The 27,523-nt window shown below is 37.4% G+C and overlaps 1 protein-coding gene across 4 annotated transcripts in view; it reads left to right on the forward strand.

The window, feature by feature from the left end:
- Positions 1-285: 285 nt before the first annotated feature.
- The window catches only part of IFT81 (intraflagellar transport 81), a 137,558-nt gene continuing 110,320 nt past the window's right edge, over positions 286-27,523 (forward strand). The window contains exons 1-10 of one of the 4 annotated variants that reach the window (XM_071209788.1): positions 286-400; positions 3,121-3,285; positions 3,825-3,928; positions 4,713-4,893; positions 6,421-6,510; positions 8,875-8,940; positions 9,254-9,364; positions 10,357-10,441; positions 18,394-18,557; positions 20,853-20,948. In XM_071209788.1, the coding sequence (XP_071065889.1) occupies positions 3,142-3,285; positions 3,825-3,928; positions 4,713-4,893; positions 6,421-6,510; positions 8,875-8,940; positions 9,254-9,364; positions 10,357-10,441; positions 18,394-18,557; positions 20,853-20,948 (1,041 nt within the window). In that variant the 5' untranslated portion in view covers positions 286-400; positions 3,121-3,141. Of the gene's footprint in view, positions 793-3,120; positions 3,286-3,824; positions 3,929-4,712; positions 4,894-6,420; positions 6,511-8,874; positions 8,941-9,253; positions 9,365-10,356; positions 10,442-18,393; positions 18,558-20,852; positions 20,949-27,523 lie in introns of all 4 variants that reach the window. The other 3 variants (XM_071209790.1, XM_071209789.1, XM_058281363.2) reach the window with 3 other exon arrangements.

A 27,523-nucleotide genomic window follows, 5' to 3' on the forward strand; every position in this document is an offset into this window, starting at 1 on the left:
ACAGGCATTTAGCACAGGTTAATAATGCAGATGGTACTTTGAAAAATGTAAACTGCTGGACATTTGGGAAGGTTTCTCGTCGGGCGTCTAAAAGTCCCGGTCACGGCTTGTGATTTCGAACAGCCCCCAGATGCTCGTGACTCTCGTCACGGGCTCAGGACTGCAGACCCGCGTTACACGTGGGCCCGACACGAGCGCGCCTGGCGCCGCCTTTCCCCGCCTCCGGCCTCGCCCCCGGCGCGCGCGTGCCGGGGCCCCGCGGAAACGCGCCCGGCCCTCCCCACCGGAAGTGACGTGCCTCTTCAGCCTAGTAACCGTTGCCAAGGAGCTGGTCTCTAGGAACCTAATAGAGCCCGGATTCATCCTGAGAGGGGGGGGAAGTGGTTTCGTGGAGACTGAGGTAACCTCGCCAACCTTCGGCCGGAAACTCCCCCGATCCCCGAAATAGGAGAGAAGTCCCCGCCCCCCTCCCCTACCCCGTGCTGCACCTCGCAAGGGGAGGGGGCCGCAGCAGCTAAGCCCCCCAGATCGGGGGTCGTGCCCCTTCTGGGCCTCACGGTGCTCCAGTCTGCTTCCCCCGCGGGAGGAATCGTCGGGGATCCCAGAGCTGCCCCGCGAGGAGCCTGGGTCGGGTTGTGGGGTCCCCTGTCCCCTCCCCTGAGTCCTAGGAGGCTGGTTCAGCTCTGGTGCCAGCCTGGGACCAGGGCAGCGTCGTTCCTGTCCCGAGTTGTGCCAGATAAACGCACGTCCTGGTTTTAATCCTCCCCCCCACCCCCTCGGTGTCTTATGTGGGTAAGTGCTTGTGAATTAGTGTGGTGACTTTCCACTGGAAGAGGATTATTAATTGCTTTTTGCTGATTTTAGAGCGCTAAAGCCCATAGGCATAGACAGCCTGCCTGTTCTGTACATCTTTGTCCTTAATGAGTGACCATTGGGAAAGCTGGTGAACAACTAGGCGGAGAAAGCGAACTAGTGTCTCATCCCCGTCTGGTGATCTGGTTACTTACTTATCCAAGGATTGAAAAAAGAAGAGACCAATAGTTCATTTCTAAATCATTTAAAATGAAGTATGAATGTGTATGTGTAAAGGTTCTGACGTGGGCTTTTACTTAAATCTCTCAACGGTAGAAAGCTTGCAAATCCAATGTGGGTTTTGTTTTTTTAACTTATGTAAAAGTTTTCCTTTTATAGCTTAAAAGAAATCTCAAATTTTTAACCACATTTGCTACCCTTTTTCCTTTTTTATTTCTTAACAATATAATTGTCAATTAAAAATTTTATGAATGTGAAGAAAGGAAAGTATCTTTACATTGTAATATTTTCTAAATATCCAGTTCCACCCACCCAATTTAAAACACCTGTTTCAGAGCAAGATGTGTGCTGCTTCAGCTAATGTCTTTGGTAAAATAGCATCTGTCCATTTTCCATTTCATGGTTTTTACTCTTAGGGAGCACTACAACAGTTTTTCCTTCTTTCAGTTTTTAGCAATTCATATTTTAATTCATTTTTGAATTTTGAAAAAAAAAATGCCTGCCTGCAATATTTCTACCACTTCTTTCCATACTAAACAAGTGATATTTGCATGCAGGAAAGAAACACTAGGGACCTTGGTAAAGCTGTTTGGCAATTTTATATATCAGATAATCCTTTTTTAAAAAAGCTATGATCTTTCTCACCCCTCTTTTAGGCTGACACATGTTTTTTTCTGGCCTTGGGCATTGAACCAATTTATTCAGCCTAGTGGAAGAATTTACTGTTCTAGACACAGTGGGTCTTTAAAGATGGAATTAGGCACAGATACTATCTTAAGGAACTTAGACAAGTTTAGTAGATAACATCCAGTGTGTACATAAGTAAGACAAAATAAAAAGTCACACTAGGAGAGATGTTCAGGTAGAGTGTGGGGAAGGAGTTGTTACTTTGCAGAAGATAAGAGATGACTTAAAGATTTTCTGGAGGAAATTGCATTTGGTGAACAGGGTTGGAATGTTCACCTCTGGGGATGAGGGAAGAGGGAACAGTCTTTCTAGGCAGAGAAAACAGCCTTACCTAAAGGCATAGAGGTGGAAAAACTATTTAAGGAGCAGTGATTATTTCAACTGGTTGAAGAATTGGTTATTGGAAAGGGAACAGTTTGGAATTTAAGTTGGAAAAGGCTAGGTTGAGCTAGATCATAAAGGGTCTTGAAGTCCAAGAAGTTTGGACTTTATTTTGTGGGCAATTGAGAGGCCAACAAATGATTGGGAATGGGGAAAGGGAGGGACCACAAAACTGGACGCAGTTGCCTTATTGCAAGCAAGAGGAATTGAAGACCTGAATTAATCAAGGGCGGCCTCGTGGGTGCCTACAGTGCCAAGCTGCTGACATAAATGGGTGAAGATTGTCTGGTAGAGGGAATCAGAACAAAACTGAGGAGATGGTTGTAGCCACACAAAAATGTGGGCACAAGGTTGCCAGATCTGATTTTTCATGAGAAGCTGGCAATCTGGATTTTCATGAAAAACTCGCCCAGTGTTTTATATATATAGGATGCTTATTTAAAAAAAAAAAAAAAAAAGCAAGCATATCTGCAGCCTAACATTTTTACCTCTGGGGAGAAATTGTAGAGCTGTACAGTATACAGGAGGCAGGATTTATTATTCATATTTCTATATTAATTCAGATAGTGACTGTCACCCCAGATACATATACAAAAAAACATTTGATATTAAATATTAACAGTAAGGAAGCGGATGTGGCTCAAGCAGGTGAGTGCCTGCTTTTCTACATGAGAGGACCCGGGTTCGTCCCCAGTGCCTCCTAAAAACAAAAACAACAAGCACACAAATGAAAAAGCCAGCCCACGGGAGCCAGTATGGCTCAGTGGTAGAGTGCCAGCTTCCCATATGTGCGGTCCCGTGTTCAATCCCCGACCCTGGTACCTAAAAGAAACCCAAAATACAACAGTATATACTGCAGCTTTCTTCATATCTGATTTCTGTCAGCAAACTAACCCTTTTGACAGCATTTTGTATGCCAGAAGAATTAAGCTTTTCATTCCTATGAACTTAATACTGATGTTTTTCCAGAACTTTTGTTACCAATTTTGAGGGATTTTGGTCTCCATTTTTGTTCTTCAGTAAAAGTTACAAGACCTAATTATGAGTGATCAAATCAAATTCATTGTGGACAAGCTCAATAAGGAGCCTTTTAAGAAGAACTATAATTTAATCACATTTGATTCCCTGGAGCCAATGCAACTATTACAAGTTTTGAATGATGTTCTAGCTGAGATTGACCCAAAGGTAAGACTTTTCTCTTTGTGGTAGAAAGGGCAACGGGAAAGCCAGTTTCTACCTCTGAGTAGATGTGTCTTGGACACTTTATTTAAGCTTTCTGGGCCTTATTTTCCATGACTGTAAAATAATAGTAAATACTCTTCATGGTTTCTCTACTAGCTCAAAATTGAATTATCTACTTGTACCTTATTTAGAAAGTTTTTCTCTAATTTCAGACAAAAATAGATTTGGTCAGGGAATGAAAAAGCTTCCACAAAAGGTTTCATTGTATTGCAAGTTAGCTCATGTCTCTCATACTCTGGTCTTTTTCATTGGAGACCGCTTTGTTGTTTTTTTTAAAATCAGGTTAACATCCTTAATGTGAATCCTGATCTGACTTGTGTATCCTTTATTTGGAATCAGGGGCCTCCATTCTTAATCTGTTTTATGAAGAGACCATTGTGCCTGTTTTGCACTAGCAGAATCCTTTTTGTCAGTGAGGTTAAATATTGTTTTTGTTAGATATTCAACAATAACATTTTTTTTTCTATTTCTTTATTTGTTAGCAAGTTGTTGATATCAGAGAGGAGATGCCAGACCAGACAGCGAAACGGATGTTGAGCCTGCTTGGCATCCTTAAATACAAACCTCCAGGAAATGCTACAGACATGTAAGAATCTGATCACGTATTGCTTTTTTAAAAATATGTTTTAATACATCCAAGCCTTGCCATACCACAGTCAGTCATTTTTAGACAGTATCTGGAGTCCCTCAGTTGATGGCCTCTCGCTGAATTTCAAAATAATCCTAAAACTTTTAATACTATTTTGTCATTTAGAAGTCTTAAGTGAATCAGTTCTTCCCCCTCCACGCACACTCCATAAAAAAGTCAGGCAAATCCATTAATATATTTTATCATTTATCTGTCATTCTAAATAAAAGTGATTTAAACCCTGCCCAGTCAATGAAGTGCAGTATTAAGGCTGGCTATACCAGTTCATCATTGCAACACAACTAACTCCAAGTTCTCTGGTGATATCTTGAGGGCCTAATTTTATGCTTGTTGTTAATAAACAGACTGACTTTAGAATAGCCTTTGTTTTGTTTTTTGAAAAATAATTGTAGAGGAGTGGATGTAGCTTAGGTGGTTGAGTGCCTGCTTCCCATGTACAAGGTCCTGGGTTTGACTCCCCCCCACCCAGCCCCGTGCCTTCTAAAAACAAATGAACAAATGGATGGGAAGATCAGCTCTCATTGAGGAGCGGATGTGGCTCAGTGGTTGAGCACCTGCTTTCCATGTTCAAGATCCTGGGTTCAGTCTCCATTACTTCCTAAAAAAAAAAATTATGGAAAGTAATTAAAAAATTGAAGATTAGATTTTGAGCAAATACTGTCTCTTTCCTAGGCTTACTGATAAGTTTCTCTGTCTGTATGTGTGTGTGTATTCTTTTTAGGAGTACTTTTCGTCAGGGTCTGGTGATTGGAAGTAAACCTGTAATTTACCCAGTACTCCACTGGCTTCTCCAGAGGACTAATGAATTGAAGAAAAGAGCATATTTAGCTCGTTTTTTAATAAAACTTGAAGTACCAAGTGAGTTTCTTCAGGATGAAACTGTGGCTGACACTAATAAACAGGTACATAGCACATAAGTGGTATTTTTTAACTATCTGTAGTGGATTTCAAAGTGTACGTATTCAAATATACGTTACCCTTTCTTTAATGTAGTTACCATCTCTGTAGGGCCAAATGTGGGACCAAAATAGAACAGTATCAACTAATGTTCAGCTGTTGTGCAGTCTTAAAATATTAACTTTCGCACACAAATACTAGTTTAGGGGTATGCAAATAGAAAGAACTCTGAAATTGGTATTTTAGAATAATTTATTACTTAGGAATTATGAATAGGTAAGATTCTGGGCTTGTGTTTGCAGAGCTCTCCACTGATTAGTAAAGAGACTATACAGTTAATCATCGAAATCAGAGAGAAAGAAGCTAGGATAATAATCACACTAGGATAAAAGGTATAAATTGCCAGTATCCCAAACAAATCAAGACATGTGAGCCCCCTTCAGAGATTGTGGGTAAGCAAAGAAGCTAGGCTTAGACTCAAAGGACTTCCTGATTAGGCAGAGGGTTTAGATTGGGCATTCTTTTTGAATGTCAAACATCAAATTAGATGCCATGGGAGAACTGTAGTACGAGATGACCCAGTCCTTACCTTTGAAGGTCTGAAATAATGTGGGAAATATAGAAGTGTAAATGTGAAGTATTGCCTCATCCCTACCCTCCTCTCTCAGTAAGTTTGATAATAGCTACTTTTTCTTGAGGAAATTTCTTAATAGTTTTCACTAACTATGCTCAGAGCCAATGGGAAGAATGGACATAATTTTTCTTGAAGCATATATGAAGTGTATGTAAAATAAGTTACATATTTCGCCAGTCATTTAGCAGAGACCCTAATGAAAAATGCACCTTGTATTTCCAAATGAAGAGTTTCAGAATACGTTATATGAATAATTTGTGCATTTGTGGGATATGATCAATCAAGAAAAGTATTAGTAATTTCCTATCATTGCTCATATAAAATAACTAATTTTTAAAAGTTTTGTGGTAACAATTATGATTTCTTCATTCAGCAAATTTTCACTTAACCCCAGGGATACAAAGGCATACAAAATCAATGATTCTTTACCTCCTGGCCTTCACCACCTAATGGAAGGAGAACAGACAAATTACTAGGCAATTATAATGTTTACTTAATATTGACTCTGAGCATTGCAGGACCAGAGACGCTTCTCTGAAGATAGTGGTATGATGAGACCTGAAAAATGAGTAGGATTTATCCAGGTTAGGAGTGAGGGCACTATAGGTTATTTGAAGCAGAGGTAATAGGGTGTGCAGACTAGAGGTGAGAGCATGGAATGTTCCAGGGACTGAAAGACCAAAAGAACTAGTGCATAGAATGTGAGGTGGAAGGGTACCAGAGATGAAGCTGGAATATTTATTGGCCAGATTATACAGATCTATTTTTTGTATTCTAAATTGATATGTTTTTAATGCTATTCTTATAATGATTTAAGTAATCACTATAAGTTAATGGGTAACCCAATTAAGAAAAGCCTGTTGGATGTAGTCATTAGTTTATTAACTTATTTTTTTAGTATGAAGAATTGATGGAAGCCTTTAAAACTTTGCATAAAGAATGTGAGCAGCTCAAGACATCTGGATTTTCTACAGCAGAAATAAGAAGGGTAAAGAAAAGAAAATATACTTGTTTGGATTTGAATAAGAGTAGATTTTAGCATTTTTGTGAATCTTAAGTCCATATAGGGGCTAGTAAAAGCAAATGGCAGATATTTTTTTGTAGGACCTTTACTAGTTCTTTACTGAAGAAATTAATGAGGCCAGAGTAAATTTACAAATTCTTATGTATCATGCTGACCAGTACCATGGATTAAAAAATTAAAAAGGATGGTACCTCCTAAAAAAAAAAAAAAGATATATTTGAGTCTTTTTTTATATATATATGAGAATTAAATATATAATAGAAAAGTTAGAAAATATAGAACAAGAAGAAAAAAATCTTCCAATTGTTAATATTTCGTTTTATATCTTTTCAGATATTTTCCCCCTGCATGTGTATGTTTATGTACGTTTACACATATATATATATACACACACACACACATGCACACAAAATTGGGGCCACGCTATACATTTGTAGATTATATTTTTAATCATAACATTGTGATTATATTCCCATTGTTATTTTTCTATAATAGGATTCTTAATGACTCAGTAATATTCCAGTATGAATAGTTTATTCATTTTTGTTTTCATTTTTTGTTATTATGGATAATGCTGTGATTATCTTAATGTCTCCTTCCCAACTACCATCAAGCATTAAGAGGGCAGGGACCATGCCTTTGTGTCTTGTTCACCTCTGTATTCCTTGTGCCTATCATGGTACATGGTAGGTTCTCACTGAGAGTCTATTGGAGGCTTAGAAATGAAAAGTGAACTCAGGTCTTGTTGGGGAGAAAGATCCATAAGACATTTATCACACAGCATGAAAGAAGAATAATAGGTATTTTTTTCCTGTTCCTCCATTATGTCACTGTGAATAGACTAACAATGATAGAGATTAGAGTCTGTATTTTTTATTTTATTTATTATTACTAACATATTCTTGATTATAGTCTTTGTAGAATATTTAGAAATATGATTAAAAAGAAATAGAAAATAATTTACTCATAATCCCGTGCTCCAGAGATAACCACCACTGATGTTTTGATGAATACATTTAAATAATTTTCTTGGCATTGTATTATATGTAAGTGTTGTAGTCTGCTTCTTTCGAATAATGTCATATCATGACTTTTCCCATGTCATTAAACATTTTTCTGCATATTTTTAATGACTTTCATTGTATCATTCCACATTTATTTAACAATTCTCAGACATTTGGGTCATTTCCAAATTTTAGATATAATTAGCACCGATGAGACTCCTTATAGGGAAGTCTGTGCCCTTTCATGAATATTTTATTGGGACAGATTCCTAGAGGTGGAATTACTGGGTCAGAAGGTATGCACATTTTTAAAAGGTTTGCTATTGTTCTCCAATACAGTTCTACCAGTAGTATGAATGCCCATTTCCCCCAGTCTTATCAGTACTGACTACCATGTATTTTTGTCTTTAGTATTGTAGACTTAATTAAACTATTGGTTTTTAGTTTTAGGAAGGTTTTTTTTGGTTTGTTTTCATTTAAAAAGTAGTACGGAGCTCGTTAAAAAGAACGCAGTTTATTTTTAAAGTGTTTTCAGGAAGGAAACTCGTTAATTGGCAAAACCAGACACAAATTTATGTCTCAGAAACATCATAGTTTTGAAATAATTTTGATGGGAAATTGGCAGAATATGTTTTTTTAATTGTTTTTTTTTGAGGTACTGACGATTGAACCCAAGACCTTGTACATGGGAAGCAGGCACTCAACCAGTGAGCTACATCTCCTTCCCAATGAGAGTTGGGTTTTTAGTTTTTTTATTATTTGTTTTTAAGAGGTACTGGGGATTGAACTGGGGACCTTGTACACAGGAAGCAGGCACTCACCCACTTGAGTTACATCTGCTCCCCTATGATTTGGTATTTAACAGAGCAGATGGGATGTCAGCAGCTGTTGTTCATGTATTTAGACCTGCACACTTTCTGTGATGGAAGAGTTTTGAAAAAAATTGTTTGCCCTTATTTGGACTCAGAATACAAAAGTGCTAGTTTGTATCTTCGCTGTCCTGCATTATGTTTTATTTGCTTTTCTAGATGTACAGCAAACTGTCAACTAACTTACCTTGCATAGAGAACCCTGGGGGAAAGATAGAAATGTTCTTCATCTAAAAGAGGATATTTGTTCCTTAATGCCCTATTTATAAGTGATGGAAATGGTCGATGTGTACGTATGTAAGTAGATGTAGCTCTGTGGTTGAGTGCCTGCTTCCCATACACAAGGTCCCAGATTCAATCTTCAGTACCTCCTAAAAAAAAACAAAAAACACCTTATCTGAATTCTACAGACTAAGAATACTTTCTCTGCTAATGTCCTCTTTACTACTTTTTAGGATATCAGTGCAATGGAGGAAGAAAAGGATCAGCTCATTAAGAGAGTTGAACGTTTGAAGAAAAGGGTAAGGCAAGAATTAACGCTGTAAGACATTGGCCCCAAGTCCCAAGGACTTGAAAAGACTTAGGAATGCAGATAGAGATTAAGCCAGGCGTGGTGTATATCTGAGGATGGACTCAAATAGCCCTGACGGAAAGGAAATCTCCCTAGGCAGAAGCCCAAAACTTTTAAGGACCTGGAGTCTAGAGCTTCACTATCATCCCTAGGGAGTACTGTTTACCAAAGGGAAACGATAAGTGGGTATCTGAGTCACGTGACATGCTGCTTTTTTTCCTCAAACTTGACAGTAACATGTACTACTTATTCCCTTACTGTAGGTGGAGACAGTTCAGAATCATCAACGGATGCTTAAAATAGCTAGGCAACTTCGAGTTGAAAAAGAGAGGGAAGAATTTCTTGCACAACAGAAACAGGAACAAAAGAATCAGGTATCCACATAAAAGTTTATATTCTTGTCGTGAGAGAAATCTTTCTGATAATTTGAATATAAAAAATTTTAGAATTGTCGATATTCATATTTCCATCACTTTGTTAACATGAGGAATTACTCTTTTACTATCAAGAGTATTTTATGCCACTAGCAGCAACAACAATATCACCTTTTGGGTTCTATACTATTTAAACTCAGCTAGTCCCAGCATCATGGAAGATTCATTATGCTGTTAAGAAGTAAGGTTAATTTCTAGAACTTTTAAAGGGCTTCCTGAGATTCTGGGCTATGAAAACATCCTTTTTATTCCATTTGTCATAGTACCCTCTAAATTTTATTCCATTGGGCAATAATCAAATCATGAAAAGGCTCAAAGTCACCTACACTCCACATTTTTTAGACCTTGCTTTAAAGGAAAAATATATTTGGCCAGAAGGTAGGCAGTATTACTCTTATTTATTAAAGTCTGTTTTAAAATCTGGGTAGACTTACACATTAGAAATGTATGACAATGCAGCTCCATTTTCTACTTAGCTGGCAGTTTAGATATTTGGCTCTTTTGAAGCTTGCCCTGGCATCACAGTAGTTTCACTGCTGCAGTGAGCTACATTGCCCAAACTCTGAATGGCTACTTAGGATCATTTTCTGATTCTGAGACATCATTTATGAGAATGTTGATATTCCTCAGATTTAAGGAAAACATTTTATAAGAAGAAAAATATGGTGTATGCATTTCTTTAACAAGTATTTTTAAATCTTTAATCACCAAATTCAACAAATAACTAAAGGAAAAATTTCTGAAAGCTTTAACAAATTTTTTTTACATGAGAAGGTATTGAGAGAACCTATTATATTTTGGGTTTATCACAGTAATTTACTTAGTTCTTATTATTAGCTCCTTTTATATCAGAAGAATTATATGGAACTTGCCTATGTAAGTAGTAGGTTTCGATAGACTAACCAAGTAATGAATCTAATTATATTTTAAAGTTATTTCATGCAGTGCAGAGACTACAAAGAGTACAAAACCAGCTGAAAAGTATGCGCCATGCAGCAGCAGATGCAAAGCCTGAAAGTAAGTGGCAATTATTATAGGACTTTGACCAAAGTCCTTTTGTTGTGTTATATTAGTTTGAATCATGAGTTTTCCTAAGAGTAACCAGTTAGTTGGATTTAAGTATAATCAAGTGATATCTTAGCATTTTGGAGCGTTGTTTCCAATTGAATGAGTGCCTTGATGAAGACATATTTAGGTTTTCACCTGAGTACTTTAAATTTCCATCCAGTTTTTTAGCCAGAGGGTGAAGATAATGGTAACCACAGTGAAGGGGAGCTATCTGGCATATAAGTATTTAAAGGACTTAGGATGGATGTCATATGAAGGTGGACGAAGGGAAATGAATGTGGCTTAACTGATAGAGCATTCGCCTACCATATGGGAGGTCCATGGTTTGATACTCAGGGCCTCCTGGCCCATGTGGTGAGCTGGCTCACACACAGTGCTGCCACACGCAAGAAGTACCCTGTCACGCAGGGGTGTCCCCCGTGTAGGGGAGCCCCATGCACAAGGAGCCTGCCCCACAAGGAGAGCTGCCCTGTGCAAAAAAAGCGCAGCCTGCCCAGGAGTGGTGCTGCACACACAGAGAGCTGGTGCAGCAAGATGATGCAACAAAAAGAGACACAGATTCCTGGTGCCACTTTACAAGAATACAAGCAGACACAGAAGAACACACAGCGAATGGGCACAGAGCAGACAACAAGCGGTGGGATAAGGGGAGAGAAATAAATAAAAATAAATCTGAAAAAAAAAAAAGGATGGAAAAAATGCGAATCATTGTTTTAGAGCTAAGAGCAAAAGAATAAAATGCTGGATTCTTGTGGCAATTTGAAATTATTTTATGAATCCCAAAAAGAGAAGATTATATTTTTGAACTAGCTTATTCCTGGGGGTATAATACCCTTTGATTGCATTAAATTTGGTTGAGGGTCCTTTGATTAGATTACTTAATAAGATCGACTTTGGGCTTTTGATTGGACTATGTCAGTGGGGCATGGTTCATGTTGAGTCTCCACCCTCATACTGGGTCTGATATAAATGGATATACAAAAAGAGACAGACACAGGAAAAGGAAGCTGCCATGTTTGATTCTGCCATGTAAGAGAGAGAACTACAGGGTCACTTAAGCATGAGGTCTCAAGATGCTGGGCCCACGGAGCAGCTCAAGAGGAGATGAGCCCTGCTATATGCCTGATAGCTTACAGCAAACTCAGGAAGAAAGCAGAACAGCAGAGGCTGATACAGGAGGCCCAGAAAGAGATAAGCCCTATGTTTGGTTGCCTCAGTTGAGCTCAGACTTCAGTAGAGATTGGTGGCCATCTTGCTTCAACACATGGCAGCTCACTTTGGTGAGAAAGCATCTCTGATGATTCCTCAATTTGGACTTTTCATAGCCTTGGAACTGTAAGCTTTTATTCCAAATAAATCCCCTTTGTGAAAGCCAACCCATTTCTGGTACTTTGCAATGGCAGGCCTTTGACAAAGTAAAACAACTCTTAAAACTGAGTGTTTTCCGTATTGTCCATGGCTTTGTTCTCATCACATGAGCTTTACACAGAAGATAAAACCATTCTAATATCTCATGTTATACCACCAAATCTAGGCAATTAAAAAGTGTTTTAGCTGATCAAAAGGGAGACCAGGGGACTGGATGTGGCTCAAGCAGTTGAGCGCCTGCTTCCCACATGGGAGGTCCCAGGTTTGGTCTCCAGTGCCTCCTGAAAAAAACAACAAAAAACCCCAAACAAGCAAACAAATGAAAAAACTAACTCGGGAGCCAATGTGGCTCAGTAGTTGAGCACTGGCCTCCCAAATACAAGGTCCTAGTTTAATCCCTGGTCCCAGCACCTCAAAAGAAAAAAAAAGGGAGACCATGCATACTCGAAGAGCAGTGCAAAGCTCTCATTAGTATTGGAGAAATGTTCTAGTATAAATATCCAACTTGTGGAGGGTTAGTTCATCTTTCTGTATTAATCTATACACTATTATACTATAAGATAAAATACTTAGAATGATTATAATAGAAAAGGCAGATAATAACAAGTGTGTGTTGGGAAGTGGACTTGGCCCAATGGATAGGGCGTCTGCCTACCACATGGGAGGTCCATGGTTCAAACCCCGTGCCTCCTTGACCTATGTGGAGCTGGCCCATGTGCAGTGTTGATGTGCGCAAGGAGTGCCCTGCCACGCAGGGGTTTCTCCTGCATAGGGGAGCCCCACGTGCAAGGAGTGCGCCCCGTAAGGAGAGCCACCCAGTGCGAAAGAAAGTGCAGTCTGCCCGAGAATGGCACCGCACACATGCAGAGCTGACACAGCAAGATGACGCAACAAAAAGAGACAAGGGGGCGGAGGGCTTGGCTCAGTGGTTAGGGCGTCTGTCTACCACATGGGAGGTCTGCAGTTCAAACCCCGGGCCTCCTTGACCCATGTGGAGCTGGCCCATGTGCAGTGCTGATGCGCACAAGGAGTGCCGTGCCACGCAGGGGTGTCCCACGCGCAAGGAGTGCGCCCCGTAAGGAGAGCCGCCCAGCGCGAAAGAAAGTACAGCTTGCCCAGGAATGGTGCCGCACACACGGAGAGCTGACACAACAAGATGACGCAACAAAAAGAAACACAGATTCCCGTGCTGTTGACAACAGAAGCGGACAAAGAAGACGCAGCAAATAGACACAGACAACAGACAACCGGGGTGCTGGGGGGGTGGGGAGAGAAAGAAAGAAAGAAATCTTTAAAAAAAAAAAGAGAGACACAGATTCCCAGTGCCACTGATAAGGATAGAAGCTCTCACAGAAGAACACACAGTGAATGGACACAGAGAGCAGACAACTCGGGAGGGGGGGGAAGGGAAGAGAAATTTTTAAAAAAAAGAAAAGAAAAAAGTTATCATTAGGGAAAAAAAAGTGTGTTGATAAATTGAAACCCTCATACATTGCTGGTGGGAAAGTAAAATCGTACAATTTGGTAGTTTCTTAAAATGTTAAACATAGTTACTATATGACCCAACAATTCCACTCCTAATTCTACCCAAGAAAATTGAAACATATCCACATAAAAACTTGTCCATGAATGTTCATAGCAGCATTATTCATAGTAGCTAAAAAAGTGGAAATAACCCAAATGACTCTGAACTGATGAATGGATAAACAGAATGTTATATATCCATACAACAGAATATTATTCAACAATAGAAAAGAACGAAACTCTGATACATGCTGCAACACGGATGAACCTCAAAAACATGTTAAGTGAAAGAAGCCAGTCATAAAAGACTATATATTATGTGATCCTATTTATAGGAAACATTCAGAATAGGTAAATCTATAAAGACAAAAAGTGGATTAGTAGTTACTTGTGTCTGGGGCATGTTGGGTAGGAGAACAGTTATTCAAGGGGAGAAGAATGGGAAGTGGCTGCTAATGGGTACAAGGTTTCTTTCGAGGATGATAAAAATGTTCTAAAATTAGATTCTGGTGAAGATTGCACACTGTAAATATACTAAAAACCATTGAATTGTACACTTTGAGTGAATTTCATAGCATGTAAATTATATCTCAAGCTCTTAAATGAAGTAGTACATTAGTTCCTTAATCCTAGACACATTTTTTTTCTCATTTTAATTGTTTTTGCAATTGGAATATATTTTACAATTGATATGTACATTTCACAGGATATTTGTAATTTGGTTAATGGTGTCTTAGAATTGATGGCATCTTAGAATCAAGTAGTGTATATTTAATAGATATGTAAGAAACTAGTACAGTGATTCCTATAAGATTTATGGTTGATACAAGTTGACTAGGGACTTTCCACAGATTGTCTCACCCCTCTCAGTCAGTATAAATTCAGATGCAAGCATTATTTGGAAATCGTGTGCATTTAGCTATTGGCATCACCTGATTCTTTATTCACCAAGTTTCTACTTTTTAGGAAAATGCTCATTTTCTGCACAAAAGAAAATTTTTCTGTTTTTAACCTTTATTAGTAGGATGATATTTCTTTTTAGTATATGTTCTTTGTTGTCAATTCCTTCATGTCTCTACTATAAAAAATTAAGATGAAACCTCAAAAGTAATCTATTTAATTAGAGCCACTTAAAAAATAAAATCAATAAGCAGTTTATTTTGTGTAGGCTTACTTTTGCTAAGAAAGTATTAAAATTTACCGTTAAGTTCTTAGATATAAAGGTAATTAAAACAAGAATTGAAAGATGTACTATACAGAAAATTAATTGGTTGCTCAATCCAGTTCAATATAATTTCAAATGTTAGCCCAGGGAGTGGATGTGACTTGAGCAGTTAGGTACCTACCTCCCACATGGAGGTACCAGATTCGGTTCCTGGGACCTCCTAAAGAAGACAAACAAACACAGAGCAGACAATAAGCAAAAACAACAAGAGATAACAAAAACGAGAAGGGAGCAGACATGGCTTAAGCATTTGAGTGCCTGCCTCTCACATGGGAAGACCCTCATTCGGTTCCCAGTGCCTCCTAAAAGAAAAAACAAAAACAGAAGCCCTGCAAATGTTAGCCTAATTTTGTGTTTTTACCATATCAGTTACCCCCAATTTTATTACCTCAAGTATTTCTTGCTATTATGTTTTATCTTTAGTACCTAAATAAAATATCCAAGAATTTTTGTAGTATTAGTAATAATTGTTTTTTTATTTAAATTGATAGACTTTATTTTGTTTTGGTTTTCACTTCTAGCCTAAATAGAATTTGTTTGGGCCAGAAAAGCCATAATCGTTTTTTGTAATGAAATCTATTTTGGCAACATCTTGGGATGGTGGCTTAAAATATTACTCTAAGTAATATATTGAAAGTAGATGCTGTGAAACAACAAAATGAACTGCACTGTTAAGTAGTACCATAATAGAAATAATTATCCCCAAGCCCATAGTCTATAAAATCCAATATTTTTTAGGCATCTCCTGTATGTTAGGTACTGTACTGTACTAAGTACTAGGAATAGAAAACAAGGATATTTCTGTTACAGTGTTCATAGTCTAATAGAGGAATGACAAACAGTGGGCAATTACAAGGCAGTGTGATGAACATTCTGATGGTCTCACCATAGGGTTCTAGGAGAACAGAGGCAAGGCCCTCACTCTGACACAGTCAGATAGCGTCCTGGACTTGGTAGGAAAAGTTGGAAAGATGAAGGAGGAATGGGATACCTTTCATTCCATGCAGAGGCACAGTAGCCTGAAGTAACATGATTACAGTGGGCTCCAGGAGCAAATGATAGGTGAAGAAGTGGATATGAAAATGCAGACTTCCCTCGAAGGCTTTTGAAAGGAAGGCAGGAGTGGAAGTATACATATGATTGACAGAGTCAGTCCTGTGCCCAATTTGAGGGTGGACAGAGGTATCATGGTATTTATATGCCGAAGGAAAGACTCAGACAAATTGTGATTTGGATATCTGGGGGGAAATGAGACTTATTAACAAGCTCTCCTCTGTGCTCCCGATGTACTTCAGGGATTGCACAGAATGTTCTACAGCAATTAACACAATATGTTAATTTTGGCATATCTGACTCCTCTTAACTCAACTTGACTTTCTTGAGGATCGTCACCAAGTCATCTTGGTCTTTGTATTTCCAGACCCCAGCACACTAAATTACACATAGCAGGCCTTCAATAAATATGCTGTTGAGGGATGGAGAGAACTATTTAAGGAGTTGGGGAGGGTATGAGTTAGAGAGCTTAACCCTAAATAGGAAGAAAATTATCTCTTCCACAGGAGGAGAAGCTAGGAAGGAAAAACGGCTGAAAATATTGATGAAAATATTATGTGTGTGCTGTGTGTATTTTATTGGTATACAGGGAATAGGGAGCAGGAAGTTAAGGAGTTCCTGCTTTTCTGGATAGTGGGAAACAGAAGGGTTGTGTTTAGCAGCCTAGGAAAAGAGTATTTAAACAGATGTTTAATTGAACTAGGTTATTTATTTGAATAAGGTCTATCCAAATGCTTCCTTGTACTCCTTTGTAACTTCTACTGCCCCTCTCCACCCTTCTACCCATCCCCTGGCAACCACTGATTTGCTTTCTGTCACTATAGAATAATTTTCTAGAATTTTAAGTATTTTTAATAGAGAAAATATTTTTTAGAAATTTTAAATCTTCGAAAACATTTTTGGCTTTGATTCCATGCATCTCGGTTACATTTGGTATGTTTAAGAAATTGAAGATGGAAAATCTAGTAATCTATTAGCCGAAAAAGCCAGGTTGTATATTTAATTGGAAACCACATAGGAATGACTGCCTAATTATAGTGTAATTCTCTAAACTTTTGCCTTTCCTTCCCTTTCCCCAGTTCTGACAAGGGGGGAAGTTGAAGAGATGAATGGAAAACTTGTGAATTTGCCGTGAATAAATTTTTACATGTTAATATATGTGTAGCACAACAGAACTAAAAATAATTTAAAGTTTTGGGCCAGATTTGTTATGCAGTTTACGTATGTAGGTTACTTAAACCGGAAATCCAGTGTTTTAAAAAGTCAAACCAGAATGTGTAAATGTGTAATGGAAAGATCTGAAATAAACTTTTTAAAGCCCTCTAGGCTGGGAATTTATAACAAAACTATTCTTCACTGAAAATCTGTGTGTGTATATTTGTGCACTCTGTCAAAATAAGACAACTATTAAATCTTAAACATATAAGTTGCCACTTAACTATAAGCTAATACTTTAAAAAATCAAAACCAAAACATGGAAAGCCTAAAATTTTATGAATGTAGATCATTTCTCTTCTTCAGGTTTTAACTTGTTGTATCTTTAGTAATGTCTTCAATAGTTTGAAGCTGACAAATTATAATGTATTATCATAAAAAGTATTAGAGTAGAAGTATAAATTGCTTCAGAAGTATTGCAAAAGAAAAAGAGTAAATAGTCTTTTTTTTTTTTTCAGTTCATCCTTTGACTTTTTTTATTTCATTTTTTTAGGAGATACTGAGAATTGAACTCAGGACCTCATGCTTGGGAAGGAGGTGCTCATACCACTGAGCTCCTCAATGAGTTTTTTTTTTCCCCCATTTGTTCGTTGTTTTTAGGAGGATTGAACCTGAGACTTTGTACATGGAAAGCAGGCCCTCAACCACTTGGCTACATCACTCCCCAATCACTTAATATAAGAGAGAAATTGGGTTAGATTTCATTTGTTTATTATCATTTGGTTCATGTCTTTCTTAAATATTTAAGAAGCAAATATGACCCTGTATTAGTCAGCCAAAGAGGTACTGATGCAAAATACCAGAAACTGGTTGGCTTTTATAAAGGATATTTATTTAGGGTAGGAGGTTACAGATATCCGGCCATAAAGCAAAGTCTATTTGGAGCAAGATGGCTGCCAACATCTGCAAGGCTTCAGGCTTCCTGGGTTCCTACATTCCTCGGGCTTGCTTTACTCTGGCTTCAAGGTTCCTTCCTTCCTGGGGCTGGCTTCTCTTTCCTCTGGGTGTTGACATCCCAGGTCTTCAGCATCAAACTCTAACATCAGAAATCCCCAACTCTGTTCTTCACCATTCCTTTTATCTGTGAGTCCCCCACCCACTACGGGGTAGGGATGCAATGCCCTAATCATAACTCAGTCATGCCCAGGTACAGATCAGATTACAAGCATAATCCAATATTTCTTTTTGGAATTCATCAATTATATCAAACTACTACAGACCCCAACATATATCTGGCTCTGCAAATGTTATTTTTGTATATTGTGGGGTTTTAAGTAATTAGGTTGTAATTTTGAAAGATCATGTTATCACTTTTTTCTATAATTATTTAAATATTCTGTGTTGTTTAATTTGTCTCTTAATTCTAATTTTAAATCAAAGGATTTTAATGCCAATCTTTTATTGTACTATAGTAGATATTATACAGAATGCTTTAGACTATCCAGGTCTTATATTTAAAACACTATCATTATACCCTACTCTTTTAGCTAAATATTCATTTATTTTATTTTTAAAGGTTTAGTGAAGAGGCTAGAGGAGGAGATAAAGTTTAATTCATATATGGTAACAGAAAAATTTCCTAAAGAATTAGAAAACAAGAAAAAAGAATTACATTTTTTACAAAAAGTGGTTTCAGAGCCAGCTATGGGCCATTCTGATCTTCTTGAACTCGAATCTAAGGTAAGTGACAATCATCTTTTTATAGCTCTCAATTTTATCTCACCTCCAGTCCTGTGAAAATTATATAAACTGCTTTCTACAGTGTCACACTCTTGGCTCTAGTTAATCTGTGCTAAGAGTGATAACTTTCTCTATGAAGAATAGTAGAATGTAATGGTGGTTACATAATCCATACGATGCTTATGAAAGCATAGTCAACTGATTAGGAAACTAATCAGTTTTGCACATATAAATTAATATTAATATACATGATATTGATTCATAGATTTCTGTATTCATACTGCATTCAGATGGCAAATTTTTAAATATGTTAAATCTTTTTAATTTTTATTTCAAGAATAATATAGCAATTTTATTTTTAAAGTAATATTTTTTTATTACCCTTGTGCGCCAACTTTGGAGTTAGTAACTTTGTTGTAAGGCTCATTGAAATCTGGTGTCATTTTATTACATTATGTTCCCTAGAAATAAAGCACTAATCAGATATAGATAAATAGATATTTAATAGTAAGTATCATGAAAATTGAAAGATTTTGAATTGATAATTCCTTAATGTGCTTACTTTGTGCTTAATAGCCACCACCATTAAATCCATAATTCTGACCATTTTATTCTTTTAATTTACGTAGAGAAATTATTAATAGATCATCTCAGATTTAGCTCAAATTTAATATCATAGCATTAACAGGAGATCCCGAGTCTTTCTCAGGATAGATATACTGAAAGCTATGTAATTTTAAAAAATTTATTGATGTACCAAATGTTTTTATTGACTTCAATCAGTTTTATTTTATTACATTTTGGAAAGATTTAGATGAATGACCAGGATAAATGACAGTTATCATAGAATCATTAGGTTATTATAACAGGAAAAGATTTTATCTTTTATAAATTTATTTATTTTATTTATTTATTTTTAAAGAGGTACCAGGGATTGGACCCAGGACCACGTACAGGGGAAAGAGGCGCACAACTACAGAGCTACACCTACGTCCCATGGGGAAAGATTTTTTTTTCTCTCTCCCCTTCTTCCCCCTTACTGCCGTTGTCTGCACTCTGTGTCCATTCACTGTGTATTCTTCTTTGTCCGCTTGCATTCTTGTCAGTGGCACCAGGGATCTGTTTCTCTTTTTTTCGTTGTGTCATCTTGCTGCGTCAGCTCTCTGTGTGTGCGGTGCCACTCCTGGGCAGGCTGCGCTTTTTTCGCATAGGACGGCCCTCCTTGAGGGGTGCACTCCTTGCACGTGGGACTCCCCTACACAGGGGACACCCCTGCGTGACATGGCACTCCTTGTGCACATCAGCGCTGTGCGTGGGCCAGCTCACCACACAGGTCAGGAGGCCCTGGGTTTGAACCCTGGACCTCCCATGCAGTAGGCAGATTCTCTATCAGTTGAGCCAAATCCGTTTCCCATGAGGAAAGATTTTAGATGTCATTTAGATGTCATGGATTCTTAGCTGGGCTTATGAATTCCTTTTACTAAATCCCTTGGGGATGTTTGTTCAGACTCATCTTTTTCACTTTGGCCTAGTGAAGGGGGGACAGCTTTGGCATTTTACATATCACCTTATTGATAATTATGTATATGTTTTACATGTGAAATTCTTTAGGATAATTTAGACAGGGATGGTTAAATCCGTACAGGTAATTAAAATGTGTTAAAATATATCATGTACCATTAAATGTAAATTGTTTTTAACAGTAATTATACCAACTTACTCTCAACATTAATGAAAACTGTTCCTTCCATTGAATCACTGATGATAAGAATTCTAAATTCAGGGAAGCGGACTTGACCCAATGGATAGGGTGTCCACCTACCACATGGGAGGTCCATGGTTCAAACCCTGGCTGTCCTTGACCCATGTGGAGCTGGTCCACATGAGGTGCTGATGTGTGCGAGGAGTGCTGTGCCACACAGGGGTGTCCTCCACGTAGGGGAGCCCCACGTGCAAGGAGTGCACCCCCTAACGAGAGCTGCCCAGCGCAAAAGAAAGTGCAGCCTGCCCAAAAATGGCACTGCACACATGGAGAGCTGACACAACAAGATGACGCAACAAAAAGAGACACAGATTCCTGGTACCACTGATAAGGGTAGAAGCAGTCACAGAAGAACACACAGCAAATGGACACAGAGAGCAGACAACTGGGGGGAAGGAGGGGAGAGAAATAAATAAAAGTCTTTAAAAAAAAAAAAGAATTCTAAATTCAAAATTTGCCTTGGCCAGATGTCATTTACTTTGTGTAATCTTAGGGAGAGAGTTTTAACATTTTTTACTTTCATGTTGTTTTAGATAAATGAAATAAACACACAGATCAATCAGCTGATTGAAAAGAAAATGATGAGAAATGAGCCAATTGAAGGCAAACTCTCACTGTATAGACAACAGGTAAGACTACTCTTTTGACCCACATGTTTAGATTTGTAATCTTCTTGGTGAACCTTACCATTTAAACCACCAGCTGCGTTAATCTCCAGGTTCTAACACAGTGTTTGTGGAAAAGCCACAAAAGACGCATGTTCAAGTTAGAAATGCAGTACAGCTGATAATGCCTAGTTTCCTTAGTGTCTGCCAGCTGTTGTGATAGAGCTGTTTGTGTTTATTTCTGTGAGTGTAGAATTTCATCTTTTATAATCGAAAGCTTTCCTTAGCGGTATAAATAAAAATATTTATAATCTTTAATGAACTAAAAGGCACTATAACTTTTTCAGATTTAAAGTTTGCATTTGTAAAATAAATTAAATTTTAACGATAAGGCAATTTTTATTAGGTTGTAAGGGTATATATGTTGTTTTGTATTTTCAACAAATGATTCAAATGAAAGCCATGGTTTATCTGACAGGAACCCAGCCAAGAGGAGGTTAGTGTGAAGTGTAGTCTATAACCTCAGAAAACACTGAGCTATATAGCAAAAAATTCAAGAACACTAGAATTTTAAAAAACTCTTTATAGTGGAAAATTTCAACAATATTCAAAGGTAGAGGGAATAGTACAATATTCCCTCAAAGGTCCCTATGCTACTGCTATCAAGGCCAGTTTCATATATACCCCCCATCCCCAACATAATTATTCTGAAGCAGATCTTATAAAGGCTTCATGTAATTTCATCTGTAAATATTTCAGATTTTTTTCTGTAAAAGATAAACTTTAAAAAAATTTAAACCACAGTGACCTACCACATCTGAAAAAAGTAACAATAATTCCTTAATATCAGTGATTTTTTTTTTGTAGGAGGTACTGGGGATTGAACCCGGGACCTTGTACATGCAAAGCAGGCACCCAACCACTGATCTAGACCCTTTCTTGCAATATCAGCACATATTTAGGCAGTGTTCAGATTTCCCTAATTGTGTCATTTCCTTTTTACGGTTGCTTTGTTTGAATCAGGATAGATACAGCATTTATACACTGCATTTGGTTGATATATTCAAGTATCTTTTACTATGTAGGTTTCTCCTACCCATTTATTTATATTTATTTAATAAAATTCTTGCAATTTATTTATTGAGGAAACTTGGTCATTTATCCTATAGCATTTCTATGATTTAGATTTTACTGATTGCATCCCTATGGTATCTTTTAACATGTTCCTCTGTCTCCTGTATTTTCTGTTAATTAGAACTAGAAGCCTAAACAGATGTTGCTGTTTGTTTTTTTAGGAGGTACCGGGAATTGAATCCAGGACCTCATACATGGCAACCAGGCACTGAGCCACTTGAGCTACATCTGCTCCTAAAACAGATTCTGTTTTGATACTTTTTTGGGCAAGAATACTTTCTAGGTGGTGGTGTGTCATTTCATTCGGTGGTACATAATGTTTGATTGACTCTCTTTTTGTGAAGTTAGCAACCATTTATTATCATTGCCAATTCATTAATTTCATTTAAGGTTGCAAAATGTTGAACCATTAGTCCTTCTTCATTTATTAACTGGAATAATTCTATAAGGGAAGCTTCCTCTCATCAACTATTTGGAAGCATGTTCATATAGGAAAGGCAGGATACATGCTTGAACTTTATCGTTACCTATTAGTTTTCAGAATGAGTTGGTTTCCTTTGTATTTTCAAACAGTAAAAGTGATCAGTTAGGGTTGGTGTTGTTTAGCTATTTATTTGTTTACTGTCTTTATGAGCCATAGAAATAAGCATATTTAATAAACTAAATATTTTCTTTAGCGATACTCAAATTGTCCCATTTTTGGCTGGTAGAACATTTTTCAAGTTAAGTTTTTAGTCCTTTCAAGATTCTAGTAGTCCTTGATCATTTCCTTGCATTCTGGTATGACTTAAGACATTTCTAGTCTCATCTTTTACATTTCCTACCCTAGACCTAGAATTAGACTTTCTCCAGCGAACTCTGATTTGTTTTCATAGAAAATGATACTTAGAGACCACAATCTGGATGCCAGAGTTCTCATTGCTCCTTTTTTTTTTAAAGATTTATTTTATTTATCTCTCTTCCCCCCCCCCCCATTGTCTGCTCTCTGTGTCCATTCTCTGTGTGTTCTTGTTCTTCTGTGTCCACTTGCATTATCCAGTAGCACTGGGAAACTGTCTTTTTTGTTGCGTTATCTTGCTACGTCAGCTCTCCGTGTGTGTGGTGCCACTCCTGGGCGGGCTGCACTTTTTTCACATGGAACAACTCTCCTTGTGGGGTGCACACCTTGTGCACGGAGCACCCTTGCATGGCATGGCACTCCTTGCACGTGGCAGCACTGAGCATGGGCCAGCTTACCACACAGGTCAGGAGGCCCTCGGGATCGAACTCTGACCCTCCATATAGTAGGAAACACTATCAGTTAAGGCATGTCTGCTTCCCTCATTGCTCTTGGAATGGACAATTTAGGTCTTTTCTTTGGCCAGAGGTAGGAAAGTTTTGGTTTTTTATTCCTTTCTCTCCCCTGAAGTAATCCATGAGTTCATGGTAATCCTTCTAGTACAGATTCAGGAATACCGAGTTTTTTCTTGACCTCATTATTCTCACATCTGTCTCCAATTCTACATTCAAAATCCTGGTTCTTAAAGACACCAAGATAATTTCGTCATTTGTCTTATTCCACATTTTACACGCAACGGTCTCAGAATACAAGTACCAATCATTACTACCACCAAGACTATGATTAGTACTAAAAATTGTTTAAATTTTTTTCAATTTGTTTTGTCTTTAGTATATATCCCATAAGAACCATACAGTCCTTGTTTTAAAGTCACTTAAGTAGTTTCACTCTATGATTATGCCACCAATTAGATTGGAGATATATATACAGGTTTGTTTCAAGTTTTAGGGATTACTTTTAGGAATTAACTTGTTTTATAATTATTTAAAATACTTACATGGCTCCAAAGCCAAATCTATAAAACCAGGAATCTTTAAAGAAATTTCTAGTGTCTTTACCTGTACTCTCTCCAATCTATTCTTTCTTTCCCCCATAGGAAACAAGTTTTTGAAATTTTATGGCTTATTTTTCAGATTATAATAAATATGTATGCTCATCTATCTTTCTTCTTAGAGAAACAAGAGCATATTATATATACTTTTCTTTTTTGTCTTTTTTTAAAAATTTAACAATATATGCTGGAGATAAGTCCACAGTAGAATAACCTTTATTCATTTTTATAACAATTTTATTGAGATTAAATAATTCACATACCATACATACAATTCACCCAATTAAAGTGAAAATCAATAGTTTTTAGTATATTCAGAGAGTTGTGCAATCATCACCACAATCAATTTTAGTTTTTTCATTACCCCGAAAAGAATATCCCGTACTCATTAGCAGCCACTCCCTGTTTTCACCAAACCTCCAGCCCAGGCAGTTACAATCTTCTTTCTGTCTCTATGCATTTGCCTATTCTGGACATTTCAAATAAATGGAATCGTATACTATATGTTCCTTTCTTTTCTTAGCATAATGTTTTTAAGGTTCATCTATGTTCTAGAATGTGTCGGTACTTCGTTTCATTTTATTTGCCAAATATTCCATTACATGGCATTTTTGTCTATCCATCCATTCATCAACTGAGGGTCATTTGAACTGTTTGTACTTTTTGACTGTTGTGAATAATGCTGCTATGAACATTTGTGTACAGGTTTTGTGTTGACATGTGTTTTCATTCCTCTTGGGAATATATACCTAGGAGTGGAATTTCTGGGTCATACATAGTAACTCTATGTTTAACATTTTGAAGAACTGCCAGTCTGCTTTCCAGTGCAGCTGCATCATTTTACATTTTCACCAACAGTCTATGAGGTTTCCAATTTCTCCACATCCTAGTCAACACTTGTTATTATGTCTTTATTATAACCAACCTAGTGGGTATACTTCTTTCTTTTTACAGCTACATGGTCTACTCCATTCAGTGGGTATATTACAGTCTATTCAGCCAGTCTCCAATTGATGGACATTTTGATTGTTGCCATTCTTTTTCTATTACAAATAATGCTTCAACAACTAAAATAAAATTTTTAAAAAATGAAAAAAGAAAAAAAATAAAACAAAGAATAAAAGAAACCAAAAAAAATAATGCTTCAGTGAATAGCTTTATGCATATGTCTTTGCATATTTTTGCCAGGTGTCTTTGAGATAGACTCCTAGAAATGGGATGGCTGCATCAAAGGGTAAATGCATATATAATTTTGCTAGATAATGTCAAATTCCTCTTCATGGGAGCGTACCATTTTACAGTACCACCTGCAATATGAGAGTGCCTGTTTTCTCACAGCCTCACTGTATTAGTCAGCTAAAGGGGTGCTGATGCAAAACACCAGAAATCTATTGGTTTTTATAAAGGGTATATATTTGGGGTAGAGGCTTACAGTTACAAGGCCATAAAGCGTAAGTTACTTCCCTCACCCAAGTCTATTGCCACGTGTTGGGGCAAGATGACTGCTTATGTCTGCTAAGACTTCAAGCTTCCTGAGTTTCTCTCTTCCTGGGGCTGTGTTTTTCTCTGGGCTCAGCTACCGTGCTCACTCCACAAGGCCAGCTGTAGACTATCAAGTAAAAGGCCCTGTCTCTCTCCCCAGGGCTTCTGTCATGTGTAAGGAGCTGTCTCTATTCCTCTGTGTTCTTCTTCTTTGTGTTTACTTCCTGGGCTCCAACTCAAAACTCCAGCATCAAAAACTCCATCTCCGTCCTGTGCATGCCTTTTACCTGTGAGTCCCCACCCACTAAGGGGCAGGGACTCAACACCTTACTGACATGGCCCAATCAAAGCCCTAATCATAATTTAATCACGCCCAGGTACAGGCCAGTTTACAAACATAATCTAATATCTATTTTTGAAATTCATAACTATGTCAAACTGCTACACTCACCAATAGAGTATGTTTTTGAACTTTTGGATTTTTGCTACCCTTGTAGATGAGACTTGGTATACCCTAATAGTTTTCATTTTCATTTATCTTTATCTTGTTATAAACAGGGTTGAATATCTTTTCATATGAGTAACAGCCATTTTAATTTCTTTTTCTCTTAATTGTTGCTTCATATATATAGATACCATTTTTCTATAGGGTTCTTGGCCTTTTCTCTATTTTTAGAAAATCTTTATATATTATGAATACTTACTCTTTGCCTGGCTTATAAATTGTAATGTTTTATTCTCAGTTTTTCATTTGTCTTTTTACTTTGCTTATGGTGTCCTTTTTGCCATGAAAAAATTTGTTTTTTTGAGATCAAATTGATGAATCCTTTCTCTTATTGCTTCCAGATTTTGTCATAGTTAAAACTGTTTTTCCCTACTTTTGTTAGGTTATAGAGAAATTTACTCATTTTCTTTTTTGATTTAAATAACTTAATTTTTTATATTTAAATCTTGTCCATTTAGAATTTTTTCTGGTGGATTACAGGTATGGTACATAGCATCTCTTTTTCCATATGACTACCTAATTGTCCCAATACCAGTTAGTCCATTTTCCTCTACTGATAAGAGATTTTGCTTTATTTTGTTCTAAATTTTTAAATGCTATTGGATTTATTTCTGGATTTCCTGTTCTGTTCCATTGGCCTATTTGTGTGTTTATTTACCCATATCAACTGTTTCATATATAGAAGTTTTATAATCAAGTTCTAACATACAGTAAAACTGGCCTCCTCCACCCCCAACTGCTTTACTTTGTCAGGGTTTTCCTAATTATTCATGCTTGCATGTTCCTCTAAAAGAAACTTTATTATCAACTTGTTTAGGTCTAGGGGGAAAAAAACTGATAATTTTTTAAATTATTGGGATTGTATTATATTTATCAGTTAATTCAAAACTTACATCTTTATGATGTTGAAACTTCCTAAGAACATGGTGTGCGGGCAGCAGATGTGGTTCAAGTAATTGGGTGCCCGCCTCCCATGTGGGAAGTCCCAGGTTTGGTTCCCGGTGCCTCCTAAAGAAGATGAGCAAGACAATGAGCTGACAAGAAGGGCTGTGCGGTGAGCTGACACAATGAGATGTTGCAACAGGATGTTGCAATGAGGAGACATATGAGAGACACAACAAGCAGGGAGCCAGTGTGGCTCAAAGCTATTGGGCATCTCCCTCCCATATGGGAGATCCCTGATTTGGTTCCCAGTGCTTCCTAAAAGAAGACAAGCAAACACAGAGAGTGCATAACGGGCAGACAGTGAGTGCAAACAGTAAGGGGTTGTGTGGAATAAATAAATAAATCTTTTTTAAAAAAAACATGGTATGTTTTTCCATTTGTTCAAGTTTACTTTTCTGGGTTTTAGGAATTTTTAACAGTTTTCCTCATAAAAGTTTGGGACTTTTCTTGTTGTCCTGAATGATATTGCAGGGACAGATGCAGGACATTATATATCCTGCTATAACCCACTGAATGGACTAGGGGAGAGTGTAAACTATAATCCATGCAGTGTAGCAGTGCTCCAAAATGTATTCACCAAATGCAGTGATTGTGCCACACTGATGAAAGAGGTTGTTGATGGGGGAGGAGGGGGGGATGGGGAG

Source organism: Dasypus novemcinctus, chromosome 19, assembly GCF_030445035.2.
Source record: "Dasypus novemcinctus isolate mDasNov1 chromosome 19, mDasNov1.1.hap2, whole genome shotgun sequence".
In the NCBI taxonomy this organism is placed as follows: Eukaryota; Metazoa; Chordata; class Mammalia; order Cingulata; family Dasypodidae; genus Dasypus; species Dasypus novemcinctus.